The sequence below is a fragment of the Elephas maximus genome, chromosome 2 (assembly GCF_024166365.1).
Source record: "Elephas maximus indicus isolate mEleMax1 chromosome 2, mEleMax1 primary haplotype, whole genome shotgun sequence".
Taxonomy (NCBI): domain Eukaryota; kingdom Metazoa; phylum Chordata; class Mammalia; order Proboscidea; family Elephantidae; genus Elephas; species Elephas maximus.
Window position 1 is genome coordinate 28674569 of NC_064820.1, and position 22800 is coordinate 28697368.

Here is a 22800-nt window from a genome sequence, read left to right on the forward strand (position 1 = left end):
CAGAATGTCCTATGAGGTAAATACAGATAATGATTAATAAGCATGTTCTGAATGAATGTATCCCCCCATCCTTATATCCATCTATTTGAATACAAGGACTAATGGATCATGAAAAATAACTCAGTTTTCTTATTAAATAGGCATGTTTAGCTGAAATTATTTAATAAAGATACATATGTATGAGTTTCCTTGAATGCATTTGTAAACCAGAAAACGTGAATAATTTTCTTGAGTGTTTTGTAGAATTAGTCTCAGTATTTCATAGTCATAGTTCATATGTAGGTGTATCCCAAACATAATATATATAGATTATATATAGATATTTATATTCAGAAATGAACCCAGATACATAGATACCCAAAATGCTTAATCTTACTTAAATCATAGGTTTCTTTATCTTTAGAAGATCCTAGACACTGAATTATTCATAATTTATGTGTATAACCCCCCCCCAAAAAAAAACAAAACCTAGTGCTATAGACTTGATTCTGACTCATAGCAACCCTGTAGGACAGAGTATAACTGACCCATAGGATTTCCAAGAAGCAGCTGGTGGATTCAAATGGCTGACTTTTTGGTTAGTAGCTGTAGCCCTTAACCACTGCACCACGTACAAGTCTATCAACATATCTGGAGCTCCGGGAGTGTATAACAGTGTCTTCTTGACATAAGATAGAGAAACCTCAATCTAAGAGCATGGATTTATTATTGAAAAAACTTTCTTTGATATTTTGTTCAAAATAGGACTAGCAGGAATTGATCAACTTAATCACCATTTCTAAAGACGGAAAGATTTACGTATTACTTATTTTTTACTTATCTGGCTACTTCATTAATAGATGTGAAGAACAGAGGATTTCTTTATAATGTATAGAAAATTAAATAAAAGTGAATGTTATGTATTTTGTTAAAAATTCAGTGTTTAGTAATGATTTTTCATTTTTTTATTAATAGAATTACATGTGTATAAAATAATTGCATATGATTTATTACTACATCTCTAGGACCTAGAACATCTATTGATTTTATAATAAATGCTCAGTAAATACTTGACAAATGAAAGAAAACATTGACAAATAAATGAAGGCCCAGTGTTGTCCAGTGAAATCAATAATATGATACTGCGAGACATTTCCCTCAATCTCCAGATAAAAGAGATTTTGGACATAGAATAGTCTAAAAATTGGGTGTCCCTCTGGAGATACCATGACAGGGAGGCTACATGGGAAAATTTAAGCATGAGAAAATATAATAGGCATAATTTTTAATTTCATCATCTCCAAAAATCTGTTCTTAATATGCAGTCTGCATGATCACCAAACATTAGAATTTCTGATACAGAGCTCTGTTGGGTACTCTGATAATTTGTGTGTAATATAGCACTTACATTGAGAAAAAAAGCCTGCTAGTACATTTCTTTAAACATTTTTTTTTTTAAATGGTTTGTATGATGCCAGATATCACTACCATTATCCTTTAAATTTATAGAAACTCAGTGACAAATCTAGCTGGACCATGAATAAGGAAGACTGAAGAAGAATTAATGCCCTGGGTGGACTCAAACCTCCAACCTTTTGGTTAGCTGCTGAGCATATTAACTGTTTGCACCACCCAGAACTCCTGTTGGCATCTAATATTGATAAAAATAACTAATGCTGGAAACGTTTAGAACAAATTTTCAAACAAATGAATATTGTGTTTTGAAACACATCTAACATGAAATGCTCATAAGATTATATCTCTCTCTTCTTGTTGTTGTTGTTTATTGATTGATTTGTTAATTAAAAGAATTCTTCAAGAATAATGAAGGTTTTCCCCTTCTTTCGTTCAGGATACATGACCAGACTTTTCTGTTTTAACATTGCCTTTTTGGAAAACAGGGAGTCTGCCAAGTTAGAGTTTCCTATGGTCTGATGTGTCACTTAGTCCTTGTAATATGACTATAATTTGAACTCGACCACAAGGTTATTTTTCTTTCATAATTAGACCATTGTGAAAACCAAAATGTATTAGATCAGAGAAATGTGGGTATCATCAGCTTGAAAGTTGGAAACAATTACCATTCAAGATGATTGAAATAATTAATTCCCCATTAAAGCTATGTCAATATTGCACTGTGGCTTACTCCAAAAGCATAGCATTTTCACTAATTGGGGAGCAGATGAACCTTGGGTATTGTTTATGATACACTCCGCAGGGAATGTGACTTCCTAGCCTAGACCCCATAAAGTGCTCCATTTATAAATCAATCATGTTGTGGAACTTGGGGAACAGGGATCAGTTAGAGGCAATTGACTTCCTTGAATCTCAGGAACTCTGGATAATTAACTGTCAGTATTTTTTGTTGTTGTTGTTTAGCTTTCTATTGAGTCATCCATTGACAAAAAAGACTTTGTGGCAAATAAATATGTAATGTGTAATGCATTTTGGAAAACTTGACATAATTACAATATTGTATCTTGATGGAATGTACAATGTGAATGCTGTCATTACTAGGCATTTTCCGAATCACCATGGGAGGTAAGCACATTTTCCATTAAAGGATTATTTTAGTCAGAAACCTGACTGAATTAGTATTGACAATAAACCTCAGTGGCATAAAAATGTCGTATGAAAATAAGAAAATGTTTTATTCTTTCAGATATTTTTTTAGTGAATATAAACAAAAATAAACTACCACTCAGTTATGTTTTGGGGTATTTATCATAAAGGCGGCCCATGTTTTCAATTTGTTATGTAGTAATATTTTAAGTGTGCGCATGGCTAATATGCTCAGCGGCTAACTGAAAGGTTGGAGGTAAAGTCCAGCAAAAGGCACCTTTTAAGAAGTGCCTCGGGATCCACTTTAGAAAAATCAGCCATTAAAAACCCTGTGGAGCATGATTCTACCCTGACCCACATGGGGCTGCCATGATTTAGAACGGACTGGTTTACAAGTGAGTATTACTTTTAATATAGAAGTTTTCACATATCATAGCACAACGCGAGCCATTGGACAGATAATTCCTATGTAAATTTTATTAATTTTATAGAGTTCTCATTACTAAGCAGATTGATTCTATAAGCTTACCTGTATTCAGGTACTAATTTCGTACTAAGATAGGTCATACAGAAGCTCATTCTTTCTAGGAAAACAAAAGAATCTGCAGACAAAGTAGTTGTAAAAACTGGTTTATTTTTTAAAAATAAATACAAAAATATAAATATAAAACATTAGCAGATAGAATTTGATGAAATGAAATTGCACACACGTTTGTATAACAGGTTGCATATCACACCTACTAACAACACATGAACTTTTTTTTTTTTAACTTAATGTACAGAACAGGATATACTTTAAAAATTTCCTTCACCTTTTGAAAGCTTTATTTGCAAGGGCAGAGCATGTATCTAACAGAAGCGGCTTGTCTGTGAGGTTGCTTAAGGGAGAACTATCCTGTTCATGTTTCTGAAATTATCTTTTATTTACTAAGATGGACAACACTGAATTTCCATAGCTTTGGCTCTTGGAAGTGATTAAATAAATTGTATATATTCCATGAGACATTCTACAGGAGAGAATTAATGTAATTAAGGAACAAATGAAAAAGTAAATGGGAAAAGAAACTGTGCGGCATGGCAGGAAAATCGTCCTGAATATCAAATATGGTGACGTGGAGACGGTGCGGTAAAGTTACTTCCTCTCGTTGGAACAGAGCTAGTACCCTAGGTTAAGAGTCTTTGTCGCTTTCTCCGCCACCATACATTTCCGCTAGCTTGTTAAACCGAGGGCCCCAATCTCGGAGGTAATCGTAATTTTGGTCTCCTTCAGTAGTACCTGATTCTAATGAACTCAGAGACTCAGCTATTGAATCATTTCCTTCATAGGCATAGGTTGCTAGTGAGTCGTATGGCGGTGCGGTGGGATCAAGGTCATGCTCCTTTAGCCTTTCATTAATGAAATCCCGGACATCGGTGTTATCCGGGGCTGTAGGAGTCCTCCGTGGTATAAATAAAGTTTCCGGAATAATATCTCGCCGGAGTTTCTTTTCCTCGATAGCTGCAGGATTCCTCAGGGTGCCGATATCAAAGGCCTGGGTGTCTTCCTCTCCACCACCTTCATCATTATAGCTCACAATGTTGTCTCTGATGTCCTCTTTCGACAAGATCAGAGGCTCTTTTTTCCGCTGCCTTTTCAGGGCTGCAAACAGCACTACTATAACTTGAAAGAAGAAAAGGAGATAAATTAGAGGTCCACTTAAAACGTCAGGTAAATAATGAGTGGAAGTATTGTAAAGGGGCTGAAACAATATAATTTTCCCATGAAAATTTAGAATTTAAAATTAATTTTGTATTTCCAACCTGTCTTTTTTGGGGGGGAGGGCTGTTGAAGGGCTGGGGGGAGTTGTTTAGGAAGAGTGTTTCTAATTTTTTAAACAGAATGTGGGCTATTCCTTAAATGCCATGATTTATAATTTATCTACTTTTCTATAAACTGTTTAAAGGTGGTTTCTGATTGTCTAAGCACTCTTTATCCTCTGTATAAATAGTGATATAAGATGTAACATAAAAATAGATACAAATGGAATTCAACTTCAAATGAGACAATTAAAAAGAGCAGAAATATGCCTTTATTTTTCACACCCTGATACAGTATTTAAAAGCACCATATCTCACAAGTCGTGATACATTAGTTTCTGTTAAACAGCTTTGCTGAGAGATGTATGTAGATTTTTTTTTTTTTAATTTTATTAAAGTAAGGCCTTAATTACTAGAAAAAAGACCAGGTTATTTAGACATTAGATTGGTTGAGAAGTTCATGAGACCAAAGAAAAAAAATTTAGATCAGATTACAGTTACAAATTTCACTGACTGAAATTTCTGCTCCCCTTAAAAGAGACCTGAAGCCAAGGAATGACTTAATGGCCACTAGGCAGGTCACTCTGCTCAATACGAGGGCCAGCCTTTTGTATCTCTCAGAATGGACATTTACCTCTAGAAAGGAGTAATAATAATAACGGTAATGACGATGATGTCAATAATTATAGTATTGTCAATAATATAAAAGACAGGAGAAAGTTAATATCAAATTCCCTCTGTTTGAATTAGAGCTCCCTACTCCCATTCACTACCTCAGCCCAACTCTCATTCACTACCTCTGACACTTTAGTCACATTCCTTTAAGTGTGTGTGTGTGTGCTGTTGTTGTGTGCCACCGAGTCCATTTTGACTCATAGTGACCCTACAGGGCAGAATAGAAACCACCTCATAGGGTTTCCTAGGCTGTAGCCTTCACAGAAGCAGAGAGCCAGCTCTTCTCTCCCTGGGAGCCACTGAGTGGGTTCCAACTGCCCAACTTTCAGTTAGCAGCTGAGTGCTTAACCACTGTGTCACCAGGGGCCTGTCTCTCTCTATATAAATATGTATATCTCCAGTAAGGCTGGAGATATTTAATAATTTTTTTCAGAAAAAAAAAGTGGAAATAAACTTTAGATTCCACTGGCAAACTGTATGCACGATGACTAAGAGCCAAGTCTTAGCCGCCCAGGAACTGTGTGACATTGGGAAATGTTCTGAATATTTCTAACTTCTGTTTTCATTATTTATAAAATGAAAATAATAATCCTATGAACATTATATTTTTTTGTGAAAATAAAAAATCTCATTTGGGGCAAAGTGCTAATTACAGAGTCTTACACACAGTAAACACTTAATAAAACCATGCCACTATTAATATTATTCTCCATGAAGACTTTAATATTTAATACACATTTTAATGGAATGAGTTTGGCAATATAAAATTTAAACCCAAAAGATAAATATCTATATTTTTCACATTTGCAAATGTAGAGTCAATTACTCTAAAGCACGTGTATTTTCTTCAAAAGATTTATTATATTAATGGCAAGTTGAATTATAAAAATAAAAATTTGATTAATTCTCACATATTCTATTAAATATAATCAAGTTTATTATTTCCTGCATCATGAAGAAGTCTTGTTGTGCCTAATATCCCATAGTAATAGGATATATAATGCATGTTTTAAAAGCTACCACATTCTCATTTCCTGAACTACATTAAAAAATCAGATCTAAAAGTGATCATTTCATACCTTTAATGGTTTATCTGGCATGAATAATTTACTCTTCAGTTAATAACTGCAGAGATAGGGAGTACACACGTTATGTTAAAAGTAGAAAAATGGAAATGTTTCTTCTGTAGATGAAGTAGATATCACCAAATTAAACACAGAATGGAGTCTTTCTTAAGCCATGTTTTATTGGTGCAAGTCCTAACTTCATATAAAACCTTGCTCTCCTTTAATAACCACGGAAAATATTGCCATAATTTATTATCGCCAGCATTATTTTCAAATTTGGGATGATGGCAATAAAAAATGTTTTATGTAACATTATGAAAAGTTGGCAATAATTGAGTACAGGTATGCTGGCAGGTAGTCCTTCTACACAAAGGCAAGTTTTTGAATTTTCATTCTAACAAAAATTATTAACTGCTTTTTTTTTTTGTTTTCCATCTTTTGAGATCTGCTAATAGTGTCCAACCTTAAGTCTCAGTGTTGACACTCTACTCCACCACCTCCTCGAGCTCCTACACTAATTGCTCTCGAACAGGAGTTTGGCAGATAACCCACAAAGAGGCAATGACACAGAGTCTGCGATTTCACCGCTTGGGAGACAAATCATGTGTCTGCTAGGAAAGAACGGGGCAACTGGCTACTGACTTCTCTTCCTTCATTGTTCTGTGACCTATGCTGCAAAGAATGTTTAATTCCATTGGTACTTTCAGTATGGCTAGCGAGAATTACAGTCGTCTGTCTCTGAACTTCCTCCAATCCTACAGAAGTCCTTTCCTTTTCTTTTGTTTCTTTAATATGTTTTACTAAAAGATAAATATTTGTTTATTTTTTTATATATTTATTCACATTTGAATGAGTTCCAGGTCCCTCTAGGTAAAGTCCTGCTATTACCACCACTATCTCAAAACATACTTTATATATGTTTATAAATTCTGCTAGGATAAACTATTTTAATAAATTTGACTCTAGTTATTTTATTTCTGTCTTAAAACTTGGGGGTTATTTCAGAGGGAGTTATTTTAACAGCAAATTTTCTAATTAAAAACACACTGAGCCCTGAGAGGGAGCACAACAGACAATCCCTGATGGAGTAGAACAGCAAGATGCAGACCTCAAATTCTAGCAAAAAGACCAGATTTAATGGTCTGACTGAGACTGAGGGACCCCAGAAGTCATGGTCCCTACACCCTCTGTTGGCCCAAGACTGGAACCATTCCAGGACCCAACTCTTCACACAGGGATTTGACTGGACTATAAGACAGAAAATGATACTGCTAAGGAGTGACCTTCCTGGCTCAAGTAGACACATAAGACTATGTGGGCAGCTCCTGTCTGGAGGGATATGAGAAACCAGAGGGGGACAGGAGCTTGTTGAATGGACACGGGGAATACAGGACAGAGAAGAGGAAAGTGCTGTCTCATTAGGGGGAGAGCAGCTAAGACTACATAGCAAGGTGTATATAAGTTTTTGTATGAGAGACTAATTGGATTTGTAAACTTTCACTTAAAGCATAATTAAAAAAAAAAAAAAAAACATTAAGGTGGGCAACCTAGAAAAATCACCACATTTTCTTTCTAGTTTCATTACCTACCAAGCAGAATAATAATGCAGAGGAGAATGGCGATCAAGGCCCCGGTGCTGAGGCCGGCCGGGAGGAGCAGGGCTTCAGCGCTGCAGGACTGCATGTTGCCTTGGCCGTCGCAGGCACACACACGGATGGTCAGCGTGCCCGTGCTGCTCTGAATTGGGTAATCGTTGTCTGATATCACCACGGGCAGGAGATAAGTACTAATTTCGTGCCTATTGAATCCATTTTTTCTGGTTAAAATTCTGGCAGTATTATCTAAAATAAATTTTCAAATATTACAAATGGTTTGGGATAGTAAATTTGTTATATCCGTTAATCAGGATTAGAAATGTAAAATAAAAAAAGTATGTTTATATAAAACTCATGCATATTTTCCTAATACAGAGAATATAAAAATGATCGATTGAGGAATCAAAGACTATAGATTGCTTACTTATTAGTTTTTCTAAGAACTCCCTGATAACACTTTCAAAATGGCGAATTTTGATAAGTGAATCATTTATCAAAACTAATAAAATTTTCAGTTTTCAAAAAACAATATTTTGCACATCAAGAAAAACACATATTAGAATGCTTTTTTTTTTTCTTAACAAATATGCAAGCTTATACACAAACACTTTCTCACACACATACATCCAATAACCTTGAAGAAAAATATAATGGGGGAATTTTAAATATGGCTGCATTTTTATAGTCCATAAAGCAGACAAAAATCTTTGCATCCTTTAGCAACAAATAGCAAGCTACTTAATAGTTTTAAACTTTGTTTCCACTCATTAAAATGAATATAATACTGTATTACTCAAAGGGTTGGTATAACATCTGAGATGACTGATATAAAGTGCCTAACACAGTCCCAAAAAGAAATGCTTTGGAGGACATTTCCTGTTAATGACACCTTAGAATCATAAGGGACACGTTTTAAAGTTTACCTTCATTATCCTGTACTGTGAAGTTCGGATTGACAGCAGCTAAACTGAAGAAAAATTTCTGTCCACCTAAAGGATCATCTTTGTCTACTGCACTTATAGTCTGTATTAGCTGCAGAAAAGAGAAAATATATATATTCATCAACTCTGCTTTATAATATGTATTTTTAGCACCCTTATTTTGCATAAAAAATTAAAGCCAGTGGATTATGTTCCTTCTACATGTACCTTTGAGTTTATTCATATTTTTTACTATTATTTTTATTTTAACAGATTTAATCTCTCTCACTCTTTCTCCTGGATATTACTCTTTCCTTCAAAATTTTTAATATTATATTTTTTTAGATTTTATTAATTTATATGTAGCATTTGAAGTGAAGAGGTTTATAGCAATATGTTGGAGGAAAAATAATGCATAAATGAAACAACTTATTGAGAAAATAGATCAATAAAAATTCTTATGTTTATATATCATTAAAAATAGCATGTTAACACTCTCATAGAGAAAAAATGATAGAAAAGTAAAAGTAGAGTTTTTGGTCTTTTAATATACAAAATACAATGTCCCACAAATATTGTATGAGACCACTATTATAAGAACTCAAGGAAAGTTTTAAACACAGAAGAAAACATTCTTTGATGCTTATGAAGGTGTGGAGGGAGGGAGAAGGGTACTTACTTACTAGATAGAGTAGACAAGAATTAGTTGAAGGGAAGGGCAACCCACAATACAAGGGAAGCCTGCACAACTGGACTAAACCAAAACCTAAGAAGTTTACCGAGTATAACCAAATACTTCAGGGGACAGAGTAGCAGAGGTGTGGTTCTGGGAACCACAGTTTCAGGGGACATCTAGGTCAATTGGTGTAACAAAGTTTATTAAGAAAATGTTCTGCATCTCACTTTGGTGAGTGGTATCCGGGGTCTTAAAAGCTAACAAGCAGCCATCTAAGATGCATCAATTGGTCCCAAATTACCTGGAGCAAATGAGAATGAAGAACACCAAAGACATAAGGAAAGGAGGCGGAGCCAAGATGGCGGACTAGGCAGACGCTACCTCGGATCCCTCTTACAACAAAGACACGGAAAAACAAGTGAATCGATCACATACATAACACTCTACGAACCCTGAACAACAAACACAGATTTAGAGAAGGAGAATGAACTAATACGGGGAAGTAGCGATTGTTTTCAGAGCCTGGAGCCAGAGTACCAGTCAGGTACGGCACAAACACAGAGAGCTGCTCCACCCCCCTGAACTAACCCCGGGAGGGGGACCAGCCGGTTCCGCGGGCGGTGTGGGATGCAGCCAGTAGGAGAAGTCCCCGGGAGGCAGTGACTGGTCTTGGAACGGGGAGAGCAGCGTCCCAGCCAGGGAACCATCCCGCCGGGATTTGGACTGGACGCAGGTACGGCATAAACACGGAGAGCTGCTCCACCCCCCTGAACTAACCCCGGGAGGGGGCCCAGTTGGGTCGTGCGGGCGGCGTGGGACACAGCCGGTAGGAGAAGTCCCCGGGAGGCAGCGACTGGTCTTGGAGCGGGGAGAACAGCGTCCCAGCTGGGACACTCGGTCATGGCACAAGCACGGGGAGCTGCTCCACCCATCTGAACTAACCCCGGGAGGGGGCCCGACTGGTTCGCGGGGGCGGCACGGCCACGCGGCTGGAGGGACGAGAAGTCCCCGGGAGGCAGCGACTGATTTTGGAGTCGAGAGTGCACCGTCCCAGTAGGGGAGCCTTGACGCTGGGCGTGGGGCTGGAAGCGGAGGATCTGACCGTGACTCCAGCGGGCCAGACCCCCCGGGGGCAATCTCCACACAGCCAGCACACATAGGCAACGCACCCCGCGGGAATCTCAGATATAATAGTCATTCCAAGCAAGACAAGCAACTCTGGCTATACTCTGAGGTGCTACTCTCCTATCTCTCTGTTCCCTCCCCCATCCTCCCCAGGCGGCTTCATTAACATCTGAATAGCCTGAGCCAGAGGGAGAACTCTGATAGGGATCTGACTGCATTTTTTTTTTAGCAAATTTTCTGGAAAAACTAGTTTCCCAGTGATGGCTCGGAGACAGCAATCCATATCAAACCACTTAAAGAAGCAGACCATGACAGCTTCTCCAACCCCCCAAACAAAAGAATTAAAATCTTTCCCAAATGAAGATACAATTCTGGAATTATCAGATACAGAATATAAAAAACTAATTTACAGAATGCTTAAAGATATCACAAATGAAATTAGGATAACTGCAGAAAAAGCCAAGGAACACACCGATAAAACTGTTGAAGAATGCAAAAAGATTATTCAAGAACATAGTGGAAAAATTAATGAGTTGCAAGAATCCATAGAGAGACAGCATGTAGAAATCCAAAAGATTAACAATAAAATTACAGAATTAGACAACGCAATAGGAAGTCAGAGGAGCAGACTCGAGCAATTAGAATGCAGACTGGGACATCTGGAGGACCAGGGAATCAACACCAACATAGCTGAAAAAAAATCAGATAAAAGAATTAAAAAAAATGAAGAAACCCTAAGAATCACGTGGGACTCTATCAAGGAGGATAACCTGCGGGTGATTGGAGTCCCAGAACAGGGAGGGGGGACAGAAAACACAGAGAAAATAGTTGAAGAACTCCTGACAGAAAACTTCCCTGACATCATGAAAGACGAAAGAATATCTATCCAAGATGCTCATCGAACCCCATTTAAGATTGATCCAAAAAGATAAACACCAAGACGTATTATCATCAAACTCACCAAAACCAAAGATAAACAGAAAATTTTAAAAGCAGCCAGGGAGAAAAGAAAGGTTTCCTTCAAGGGAGAATCAATAAGAATAAGTTCAGACTACTCAGCAGAAACCATGCAGGCAAGAAGGGAATGGGATGACATATACAGAACACTGAAGGAGAAAAACTGCCAGCCAAGGATCATATATCCAGCAAAACTCTCTCTGAAATACGAAGGTGAAATTAAGATATTTACAGATAAACACAAGTTTAGAGAATTTGCAAAAACCAAACCAAAGCTACAAGAAATACTAAAGGATATTGTTTGGTCAGAGAACCAATAACATCAGGTATTAGCACAACACAAGGTCACAAAACAGAACGTCCTGATATCAACTCAAATAGGGAAATCACAAAAACAAACAAATTAAGATTAATTAAAAAAAAAAATACACATAACGGAATCATGGAAGTCAACAGGTAAAAGATCACATAATAAAAAAGAGGGGCTAAATACAGGAGGCATTGAACTGCCATATGGAGAGTGATACAAGGCGATATAGAACAATACAAGTTAGGTTTTTACTTAGAAAAATAGGGGTAAATAATAAGGTAACCACAAAAAGGTATAACAACTCCATAACTCAAGATAAAAGCCAAGAAAAACGTAACGACTCAACTAACATAAAGTCAAACACTATGAAAATGAGGATCTCACAATTTACTAAGAAAAACGCCTCAGGACAAAAAAGTATGTGGAAAAATGAAATTGTCAACAACACACATAAAAAGGCATCAAAATGACAGCACTAAAAACTTATTTATCTATAATTACGCTGAATGTAAATGGACTAAATGCACCAATAAAGAGACAGAGAGTCACAGACTGGATAAAGAAACATGATCCATCTATATGCTGCCTACAAGAGGCACACCTTAGACTTAGAGACACAAACAAACTAAAACTCAAAGGATGGAAAAAAATATATCAAGCAAACAATAAGCAAAAAAGAAGAGGAGTAGCAATATTAATTTCTGACAAAATAGACTTTAGACTTAAATCCACCACAAAGGATAAAGAAGGACACTATATAATGATAAAAGGGATAATTGATCAGGAAGACATAACCATATTAAATATTTATGCACCCAATGACAGGGCTGCAAGATACATAAATCAAATTTTAACAGAATTGAAAAGTGAGATAGATACCTCCACAATTATAGTAGGAGACTTCAACACACCACTTTCGGAGAAGGACAGGACATCCAGTAAGAAGCTCAATAGAGACACGGAAGATCTAATTACAACAATCAACCAACTTGACCTCATTGACTTATACAGAACTCTCCACCCAACTGCTGCAAAGTATACTTTTTTTTTCTAGCGCACATGGAACATTCTCTAGAATAGACCACATATTAGGTCATAAAACAAACCTTTGCAGAGTCCATAACATCAAAATATTACAAAGCATCTTCTCAGACCACAAGGCAATAAAACTAGAGATCAATAACAGAAAAACTAGGGAAAAGAAATCAAATACTTGGAAAATGAACAATACCCTCCTGAAAAAAGACTGGGTTATAGAAGATACCAAGGAGGGAATAAGGAAATTCATAGAAAGCAACGAGAATGAAAATACTTCCTATCAAAACCTCTGGGACACAGCAAAAGCAGTGGTCAGAGGCCAATTTATATCGATAAATGCACACATACAAAAAGAGGAAAGAGCCAAAATCAGAGAACTGTCCCTACAACTTGAACAAATAGAAAGTGAGCAACAAAAGAATCCATCAGGCACGAGAAGAAAACAAATAATAAAAATTAGAGCTGAACTAAATGAATTAGAGAACAGAAAAACAATTGAAAGAATTAACAAAGCCAAAAGCTCGTTCTTTGACAAAATTAACAAAATTGATAAACCATTGGCTAGACTGACTAAAGAAATACAGGAAAGGAAACAAATAACCCAAATAAGAAACGAGAAGGACCACATCACAACGGAACCAAATGAAATTAAAAGAATCATTTCAGATTATTATGAAAAATTGTACTCTAACAAATTTGCAAACCTAGAAGAAATGGGTGAATTCCTGGAAAAACACTACCTACCTAAACTAACACATTCAGAAGTAGAACAACTAAATAGACCCATAACAAAAAAAGAGATTGAAACGGTAATCAAAAAACTCCCAACAAAAAAAAGCCCTGGCCCGGACGGCTTCACTGCAGAGTTCTACCAAACTTTCAGAGAAGAGTTAACACCACTACTTCTGAAGGTATTCCATAGCATAGAAAATGACGGAATACTACCCAACTCATTCTATGAAGCCACCATCTCCCTGATACGAAAACCAGGTAAAGACACCACAAAAAAAGAAAATTATAGACCTATATCCCTCATGAACATTGATGCAAAAATCCCCAACAAAATTCTAGCCAATAGAATCCAACAACACATCAAAAAAATAATTCACCATGATCAAGTGGGATTTATGCCAGGTATGCAAGGCTGGTTTAATATCAGAAAAACCATTAATGTAATCCATCACATAAGTAAAATAAAAGACAAAAACCACATGATCTTATCAATTGATGCAGAAAAGGCATTTGACAAAGTCCAACACCCATTTCTGATAAAAACTCTTACCAAAATAGGAATTGAAGGAAAATTCCTCAACATAATAAAGGGCATCTATGCAAAGCCAACAGCCAATATCACTCTAAATGGAGAGAACCTGAAAGCATTTCCCTTGAGAACGGGAACCAGATAAGGATGCCCTTTATCACCGCTCTTATTCAACATCATGCTGGAAGTCCTAGCCAGGGCAAATAGGCTAGACAAAGAAATAAAAGGTATCCGGATTGGCAAGGAAGAAGTAAAGTTATCACTATTTGCAGATGACATGATTATATACACAGAAAACCCTAAGGAATCCTCCAGAAAACTACTGAAACTAATAGAGGAGTTTGGCAGACTCTCAGGTTATAAAATAAACATACAAAAATCACTTGGATTCCTTTACAGCAACAAAAAGAACACCGAAGAGGAAATAACCAAATCAATACCATTCACAGTAGCCCCCAAGAAGATAAAATACTTAGGAATAAATCTTACCAAGAATGTAAAAGACCTATACAAAGAAAACTACAAAGCTCTACTACAAGAAATTCAAAAGGACGTACTTAAGTGGAAAAACATACCTTGCTCATGGATAGGAAGACTTAACATAGTAAAAATGTCTATTCTACCAAAAGCCATCTATACATTTAACGCACTTCCGATCCAAATTCCAATGTCATATTTTAAGGGGATAGAGAAACAAATCACCAATTTCATATGGAAGGGAAAGAAGCCCCGGATAAGCAAAGCACTACTGAAAAAGAAGAAGAAAGTGGGAGGCCTCACTTTACCTAATTTCAGAACCTATTATACAGCCACAGTAGTCAAAACAGCCTGGTACTGGTACAACAGGCACATAGACCAATGAAACAGAACTGAGAACCCAGACATAGATCCATCCACGTATGAGCAGCTGATATTTGACAAAGGACCAGTGTCAATTAATTGGGGAAAAGACAGCCTTTTTAACAAATGGTGCTGGCATAACTGGATATCCATTTGCAAAAAAATGAAACAGGACCCATACCTTACACCATGCACAAAAACTAACTCCAAGTGGATCAAAGACCTAAACATAAAGACTAAAATGATAAAGATCATGGAAGAAAAAATTGGGACAACCCTAGGAGCCCTAATACAAGGCATAAACAGAATACAAAACATTACCAAAAATGATGAAGAGAAACCCGATAACTGGGAGCTCCTAAAAATCAAACACCTATGCTCATCTAAAGACTTCACCAAAAGAGTAAAAAGACCACCTACAGACTGGGAAAGAATTTGCAGCTATGACATCTCCGACCAGCGCCTGATCTCTAAAATCTACATGATTCTGTCAAAACTCAACCACAAAAAGACACACAACCCAATCAAAAAGTGGGCAAAGGATATGAACACACATTTCACTAAAGAAGATATTCAGGCAGCCAACAGATGCATGAGAAAATGCTCTCGATCATTAGCCATTAGAGAAATGCAAATTAAAACTACGATGAGATTCCATCTCATACCAGCAAGGCTGGCATTAATCCAAAAAACACAAAATAATAAATGTTGGAGAGGCTGCGGAGAGATTGGAACTCTTGTACACTGCTGGTGGGAATGTAAAATGGTACAACCACTTTGGAAATCTATCTGGCGTTATCTTAAACAGTTAGAAATAGAACTACCATACAACCCAGAAATCCCACTCCTGGGAATACACCCTAGAGATACAAGAGCCTTCATACAAACAGATATATGCACACCCATGTTTATTGCAGCTCTGTTTACAATAGCAAAAAGCTGGAAGCAACCAAGGTGTCCATCAACGGATGAATGGGTAAATAAATTGTGGTATATTCACACAATGGAATACTACGCATCGATAAAGAACAGTGAGGAATCTGTGGAACATTTCATAACATGGAGGAACCTGGAAGGCATTATGCTGAGCGAAATTAGTCAGAGGCAAAAGGACAAATATTGTATAAGACCACTATTATAAGATCTTGAGAAATAGTAAACCTGAGAAGAACACATACTTTTGTGGTTACGAGCGGGGGAGGGAGAGAGGGTGGGAGAGGGTTTTTTATTGATTAATCAGTAGATAAGAACTGCTTTAGGTGAAGGGAAAGACAACACTCAATACATGGATGGTCAGCTCAATTGGACTGGACCAAAAGGAAAGAAGTTTCCGGGATAAAATGAATGCTTCAAAGGTCAGCGGAGCAAGGGTGGGGGTCTGGGGAACATGGTTTGCGGGGACTTCTAAGTCAATTGGCAATATAATTCTATTATGAAATCTTTCTGCATCCCACTTTGAAATGTGGCGTCTGGGGTCTTAAATGCTAACAAGCGGCCATCTAAGATGCATCAATTGGTCTCAACCCACCTGGAGCAAAGGAAAATGAAAAACACCAAGGCCACACGACAACTAAGAGCCCAAGAGACAGAAAGGGCCACATGAACCAGAGACCTACATCATCCTGAGACCAGAAGAACTAGTTGGTGCCCGGCCACAATCGATGACTGCCCTGACAGGGAGCACAGCAGAGGACCCCTGAGGGAGCAGGAGATCAGTGGGATACAGACCCCAAATTCTCATAAAAAGACCAAACTTAACGGTCTGACTGAGACTAGAGGAATCCCGGAGGCCATGGTCCCCAGACCTTCTGTTGGCACAGGACAGGAACCATCCCCGAAGACAACTCATCAGAAATGAAAGGGACTGGTCAGCGGGTGGGTGAGAGATGCTGATGAAGAGTGAGCTAATTATATCAGGTGGACACTTGAGATTGTGTTGGCAACTCTTGTCTGGAGGGGGGATGGGAGGATAGAGAGAGAGGGAAGCTGGCAAAATTGTCACGAAAGGAGAGACTGAAAGGGCTGACTCAAGAGGGGGAGAGCAAGTGGGAGTAGGGAGTGAGATGTATGTAAACTTATATGTGACAGACTGATTGGATTTGTAAACATTCACTTGAAGCTTAATAAAAGTTAAAAAAAAAAAAAAAAGACATAAGGAAAATATGAGCCCAGGAGACAAGAGGGATCACATAATCTAGAGACTCCATCAGCCTAAGACCAGGGGAACTAGATGGTGCCCGGCTACCACCACTGGCTGCCCTGACAAGGAACACAACAGAGAGTCCCTGATGGAGCAGGAAAAAAGTGGGGTCCAGAACTCAAATTCTATTAAAAAGGCCAGACTTGCTAGTCTGACTGAGACTGGAGGGACGCCAGAAGACATGGGCCCTGGACTCTCTGTTAACCCAGAACTAAAACCATTCCCGAAGTGAACTCTTCAGACAAAGATTAGACTGGACTATAAGACATAAAATGATACTGGCGAAGACTGGGTTTCTTGGCTCAAGTAGACATGAGACTAAATGGCAGCTCCTGTCCAGAGGTGAGATGAGAAGGCAGAAGGGGACAGGAGCTGGTTAAATGGACACAGGGAATATAGGGTGGAAAGGAAGAGAATGCTGTCACATTGTAGGGTAATATAACAATGCGTGTATAAGTTTTTGTATGAGAAACTGACTTGAATTGCAGATTTTCACTTAAAGCACAATAAAAAAAAAGAAAAAAATACAATGTCCCAAAATAAAAATATATTTGCAACTATTATTAAAAACTTAAATTCTAGTTCATTATAATAGACCAAAATAATACATTCTGGAAAACAACATGGCCACATCTTTGCTTATTTTTTTAAGGAATTATACAAGTTTTTTTAAAAAAATGTCAATTAAAATGTTTCATTTTAATCAAAGATTATAGCATTATCGAGTTCAAAGTCAGGGGTTAAGTGATGTGCTTTCATTAAATGTTATAAAGGAAATAAGCCAAACTTATACTAACTATATGAACAAAATAGAATCACATGTCGAAGAATCTACATCATATTGCAACATACTTTTATAAACTAAAGACCTCTTTATTGCAAATTAAAACACTTACCCCCTTTAAAAGATAGGTTTCTTCTCTGAAACGACTCGGCTTTTTAGAGTCCAATTTCATATTCAGAACTTACCTCTCAATTCAATCTTCCTTTCCATCTGCAGCCATGCACTCAAAACAGTGACACTCTTCTTTTGGTAAATGTACCACAAAGACTTGTAATAGAATCAGAAATTGGCAACCAGAAGATAAAACCATTTCCCTTGGTTTTCTATATACCATCACCATTGCTGTCAAGTTAATTCCCACTCATGGTGTGTCAGAGTGGAAGTATGCTCCACAGAATTTTCAGGGGCTGATTCTTCAGAAGTAGATTGCTAGGCCTTTCTTCGGAGGCAACTCTGTGTTGGACTTGAACCACCAACATTTCTATTAGTGACTCTGTGTGTTAACCCTTTGAACCACCTAGAGACGACTATTCTACTGAAGCCAAACTCATTTTGATGGCTTCCCAATAAAATAGACTGCCCCAATTAGGAAAAAATAAAATATTGATGGTGCCCATTATTCGTTTTGAGCATATGGACAACAAATGCAGATGAATCATTTATTTTTTACCTCCTTAGCAGTTAGGCAATTGTTTCGTATTTTTACTGGGTCACCATGAGTCAGAATCCACTGGAGGGCAACTGACAACAACAATAACAACATTCTAAAATAAGCTTAAGGCAACATGAGGTTATCATATGATAATGTGGTGTGGGGTGGATAATATATTTTAATATTGCTAAATTTAGAAAACAGGTCATTTAGTTTTAATATGTATTAGCTTTATCAGTTTTTTTTTTTATCAGTAGGAGGTCTTAGAGTTTCTTTTAAATGAAATAACAATCCCTTTGTTTGGTAAAATAGCACCTCTTTGTTGTTACTTATATTAGGGAAGTAGATAAATGTTGTTCTGTGGAAAATATGTAATTAGTAGATCTAGTTTTGAAAACGTTGAATTTTATTTGAACCATGTGGCACTTAAAAACATTGATGGTTAAAGAAGTCCTTCTATCCTTGTGTTCAGGAAATGAGTTTACCACAAATAAACACCCTTCCTATATGACTTAGATAAAACTATGAATGCTCACTTGTTTCCCTATGACAAGGCTACCCACATCCTCAGATTCCCATTCTTTGCCTCATAAATGAGAAACTGAATTGCTTGTCCCCACTGACCACTCAGAAACAAAATACTTGTTAACTAAACTTTGGTTGTTTCTCCTTTCCCCAAGTCCTTGAAATTTGCCCCACCCACAGCCTGAACCAACATCTTGTTGTATGCCATCGAATTGATTCTGACTCATAGCAACCCTGTCTAGCACAGAATAGAACTGCCCCACAGAGTTTTCTAAGCTGAAATCTTTACAGGAGCAGTTTGCCAGGTCTTTTCTCCTGCAGACCGACTGGCAAGTTCAAACCACCAGCCTTTCAGTTAACATCTGAGCATGTCTGCTATTAAAGTCTGTATTTTTTTTTTTTTTTTTGACAGATAAGGTCCTCAGATGGGTTACTACAAAGAGTACCTCAAGGAGTCTCCTGTGAGATTACAAAATGAAATGCTGTTGTTTCCCATGGAAATGAAAAGTTATTAAAATATGTTTTATTGGCTGAGGGAGTGGGGCAATAGAAGAAAAGAAAACAACCATCCCTCTTCTCTCCCTCAGTTCTCTCCTTTCCGACGGTCCCCTGATTCTGAGATGGAAAAACAGGGAGTCAAGTAGCCCAGGTCATACACAAGAGGTGGCTCTTAGCACTACATCACTTATAAATTAATTCTTACCAAAGGGGAAGGTCTTCTACCCTTAGACCAGGAAATTGGCAAGAACAGGAATGAAAAGGAGGGCTGGGCAATTAGTTTTATTTCTGTCTTTTCATTTTTTCCACATACCAAATGAGTGGAATTCTTTTCTATGTTGTTGTTCTCCAAGAAGTCAGCAGTTCAAATCTGCCAGGCACTCCTTGGAAACTCTATGGGGCAGTTCTACTCTGTTCTATAAGGTCGTTATGAGTCGGAATCGACTCGACGGCAGTGGGTTTGGTTTTTATTTTTTGGTTGTTGTCCTAAGTGCTATTCTTAAACAGTATTTAATTCAGAAGAGTATTGGGTGGAATGAAATCCTCTATAAATAACTAAAGCACGCCCAGAAGTCCTTCTAACTTGCTCTTACTCCCTTAGGATGAGAGGAAGCAGACTTAACAAATGAATTTCAATGAAAGCTCAGTAAAGGAGGACTTTATCAAATAACCATGTTTATGTTGCCCTCTAGGATGTCATGATCTAGAATTCCGTTACTGATTATATGAGAGCAAAGGCATCTTTCAACTTACGAGGCAAAAGGACATCTAACAAAATAGAACTATTAAAAATATAACTAGGAAGAAGTCTTGGTGGTGCCATGGTTAAATGCTTGGCTGCTAATCAAAAAGTCAGTGGTTCAATCCCCCCAGCAGGGCGAAGATGTGGCAGTCTGCTTCAGTAAAGATTACCACCTTGGGAACCCTATGAAGCAGTTCTACTCTGCCCCATAGGGTTGTTAGGAGCTGGAATTGACTCCAAGGGTTTGGTTTTGGGTTTTCAGCATAGAAAGCTATTGTTCACGCAGTCAATTAGGCGAAAATTATTGGTCATGTTTTTCCCTATGACCTTGTCAAAATAGGCTACTGCAATTTTATTAAAATGATCTTTTATTTGACTTTTTCCTTCAATATGCCAAGTATTTTGTAAAAGTTCCAAAATTACGGAGAACTTTCTAAGCCGGGTATAGTTAAAAAAAAAAAAAAAAAAAGCATAAGGAATACAAACACAATCCCTTGTCCTGTATAGTTTGAATACATTTGTAAACCAGTATTTCTAATGATTCAAATGTTTGAAAAGGTATCTCTTGAAAATGAAATAGAACAACCATAGAGGGAACAATGTATGCTGAAATAGCAAAGTGGGTAATTTATCTCTTAGAGAAAAGGTTTCAACTTATATCATGCTGAGACTGTCAAAGAGACGGCTATTTGGAAGGGTATTTTTAGGGCAAGTGCTGTTTCATTAAGAAGTATGTTTGAAACAGCTGTCATTTAAATAAGCCAAATTAAACATTTCCATAGCATTTTCAAGTTAAAAAAAAAAAGAATCCAGTTGAAGCAATTTTACCATTTCAAACAATAGACAGGTTATTGAATTCCTTTTAGAATCTTTAGAAGGATAAATTTGAGTTATTCCACAACGTAATTTGCATAAAAGTGTAACAATGACATTGATGTTTAGAAAGAGCATCAAATGATGTCAAAATACAGTACGGTTTTTCGATGGCTCCTCTTTCTTTAATAAAACACAATTGATTCCCAATTGTTATTTATAACACGAAGCTTCCTTCTGTGAAGATAACACTCAAACCAATTAAGAGCATTTCTTTCAGCCATATTCATGCACGCTTTTCAAACAACAAAATGAGGTCACTGAAGAAAACACTTAGGGAGTTATAAACAAGGCGATATAGGAAGAATGTTTGAAAGGGCAATAGCTATGCATTACGTACTTGCTGTGTAGCTGTAACGGTGAAATGCAATGCTTAAATCTAAGCAGTGGATCTTGTTGTCTTGGTTTTGAGATCATATTTGCACACACTGGAGTACTGATTAAACCTTTTGCTGGTCCTGTGAATTTGTCTCTGTTTCCCCCAACTTTCATTCCTCATCTCCTAGCGGTTACCAATATTTAACTAATGATACAACAGATTTTTGTTGGTTTGTTTTTGTGCTCGAAAGTTTAAAAAGTTAAAAGCATGCCTTCTTATACCTTAACTTTTGAGGCAACAATAAAACATTAACTAGGGCATTGGGATTCTACAAAGGAAATATGAAAGCAAACCTGTTATACTGTTATTATAAACATTTTAAGCTCCTAAAAACATAGCTCACTTTTTTTTTTTAATTATATTCCTGGACTATATATGAAGGCTTCTCTCTGTTTATTCATTTCTTTCGATATTGGGGAGAGAAGATATTTAACATGCGAGTTAAAATCTTCTTACCCTTTCCACCTTACAAGTGCTCACCTGTCCTGGTCTGGCATTTTCACATACGAAAGTGTCATAGAACACAGCAAATTGTGGGGCATTGTCATTAACATCCAAAATTCTCACAAAAACAGCCACCCGTGTCATCTCTTTGGGATTGTCTAGAAAAGGGAAAGAAAATATTGTTTAGGAAAAATCATTTGTTCACCTGATTTAATTTGTATAGGCATCTTGTGGATATTAAGTGCTCACATACAAATAAGCATGTTGTTCATTCTACCAACATAATGAGCAAATGCAATAAAGAAAATTACTATAGCACCTAATTAAGTAGTCATGAATTCAATTATTATTGGGCCCATGAGTACTATTATTATTTTGGAAACTCTTTTTGAAAGCACAATCCAGTGTAATTGAGTTCATATTATATTTGTGTCCTCGTGGTTCAAAGTATAAAATAAGAACTAATATTTATTAAATCCTTTTTATAAATCTTTATCTTATTAAGTCCTTATATTTTTTTGGATGAAGAAGTAGAAATTCAAATAAATTAGTAACTTGCTCAAGGTCATTAGCTTCTGAATGGTAGTTGTCCTCTGACTATTTTTATCTCTCTCAAATGTTACTCTCTAATTTCCTCTGAGAAATTCTCATGTATGGCTACTAATTTTTAAAATTGGCAAGAAAATTTACAAAGAAATATAAGGGTTCAAATATATTATTAATATAGCCACTAAAAAAAAAAAAAAAACCTACCCAAGCCCATAACCTTTGAGTTGATCCTGACTCCTAGCCATCCTATAGGATAGAGTAGAACTGCCCCATAGAGTTTCCAAGGAGTGGCTGGTGGATTCAAACTGTTGACCTTTTCGTTAGCAGCCTGAGCTCTTAACCACTGTACCAC

The 22800-nt window shown here is 37.0% G+C and overlaps 1 protein-coding gene across 4 annotated transcripts in view; it reads right to left on the minus strand.

The window, feature by feature from the left end:
* Nucleotides 1–3710: 3710 nt before the first annotated feature.
* CDH10 (cadherin 10) overlaps nt 3711–22800 on the minus strand; it is a 143804-nt gene continuing 124714 nt past the window's right edge. For 2 of the 4 annotated variants that reach the window (XM_049861603.1, XM_049861574.1), the window contains 4 exons: nt 21936–22057; nt 8599–8707; nt 7670–7921; nt 3711–4201 (listed from right to left, as the gene is read on the minus strand). In XM_049861603.1, coding sequence (XP_049717560.1) covers nt 3711–4201; nt 7670–7921; nt 8599–8707; nt 21936–22057 — 974 coding nt within the window. Of the gene's footprint in view, nt 4202–7669; nt 7922–8598; nt 8708–17047; nt 17071–21935; nt 22058–22800 lie in introns of all 4 variants that reach the window. The other 2 variants (XM_049861593.1, XM_049861583.1) reach the window with 2 other exon arrangements.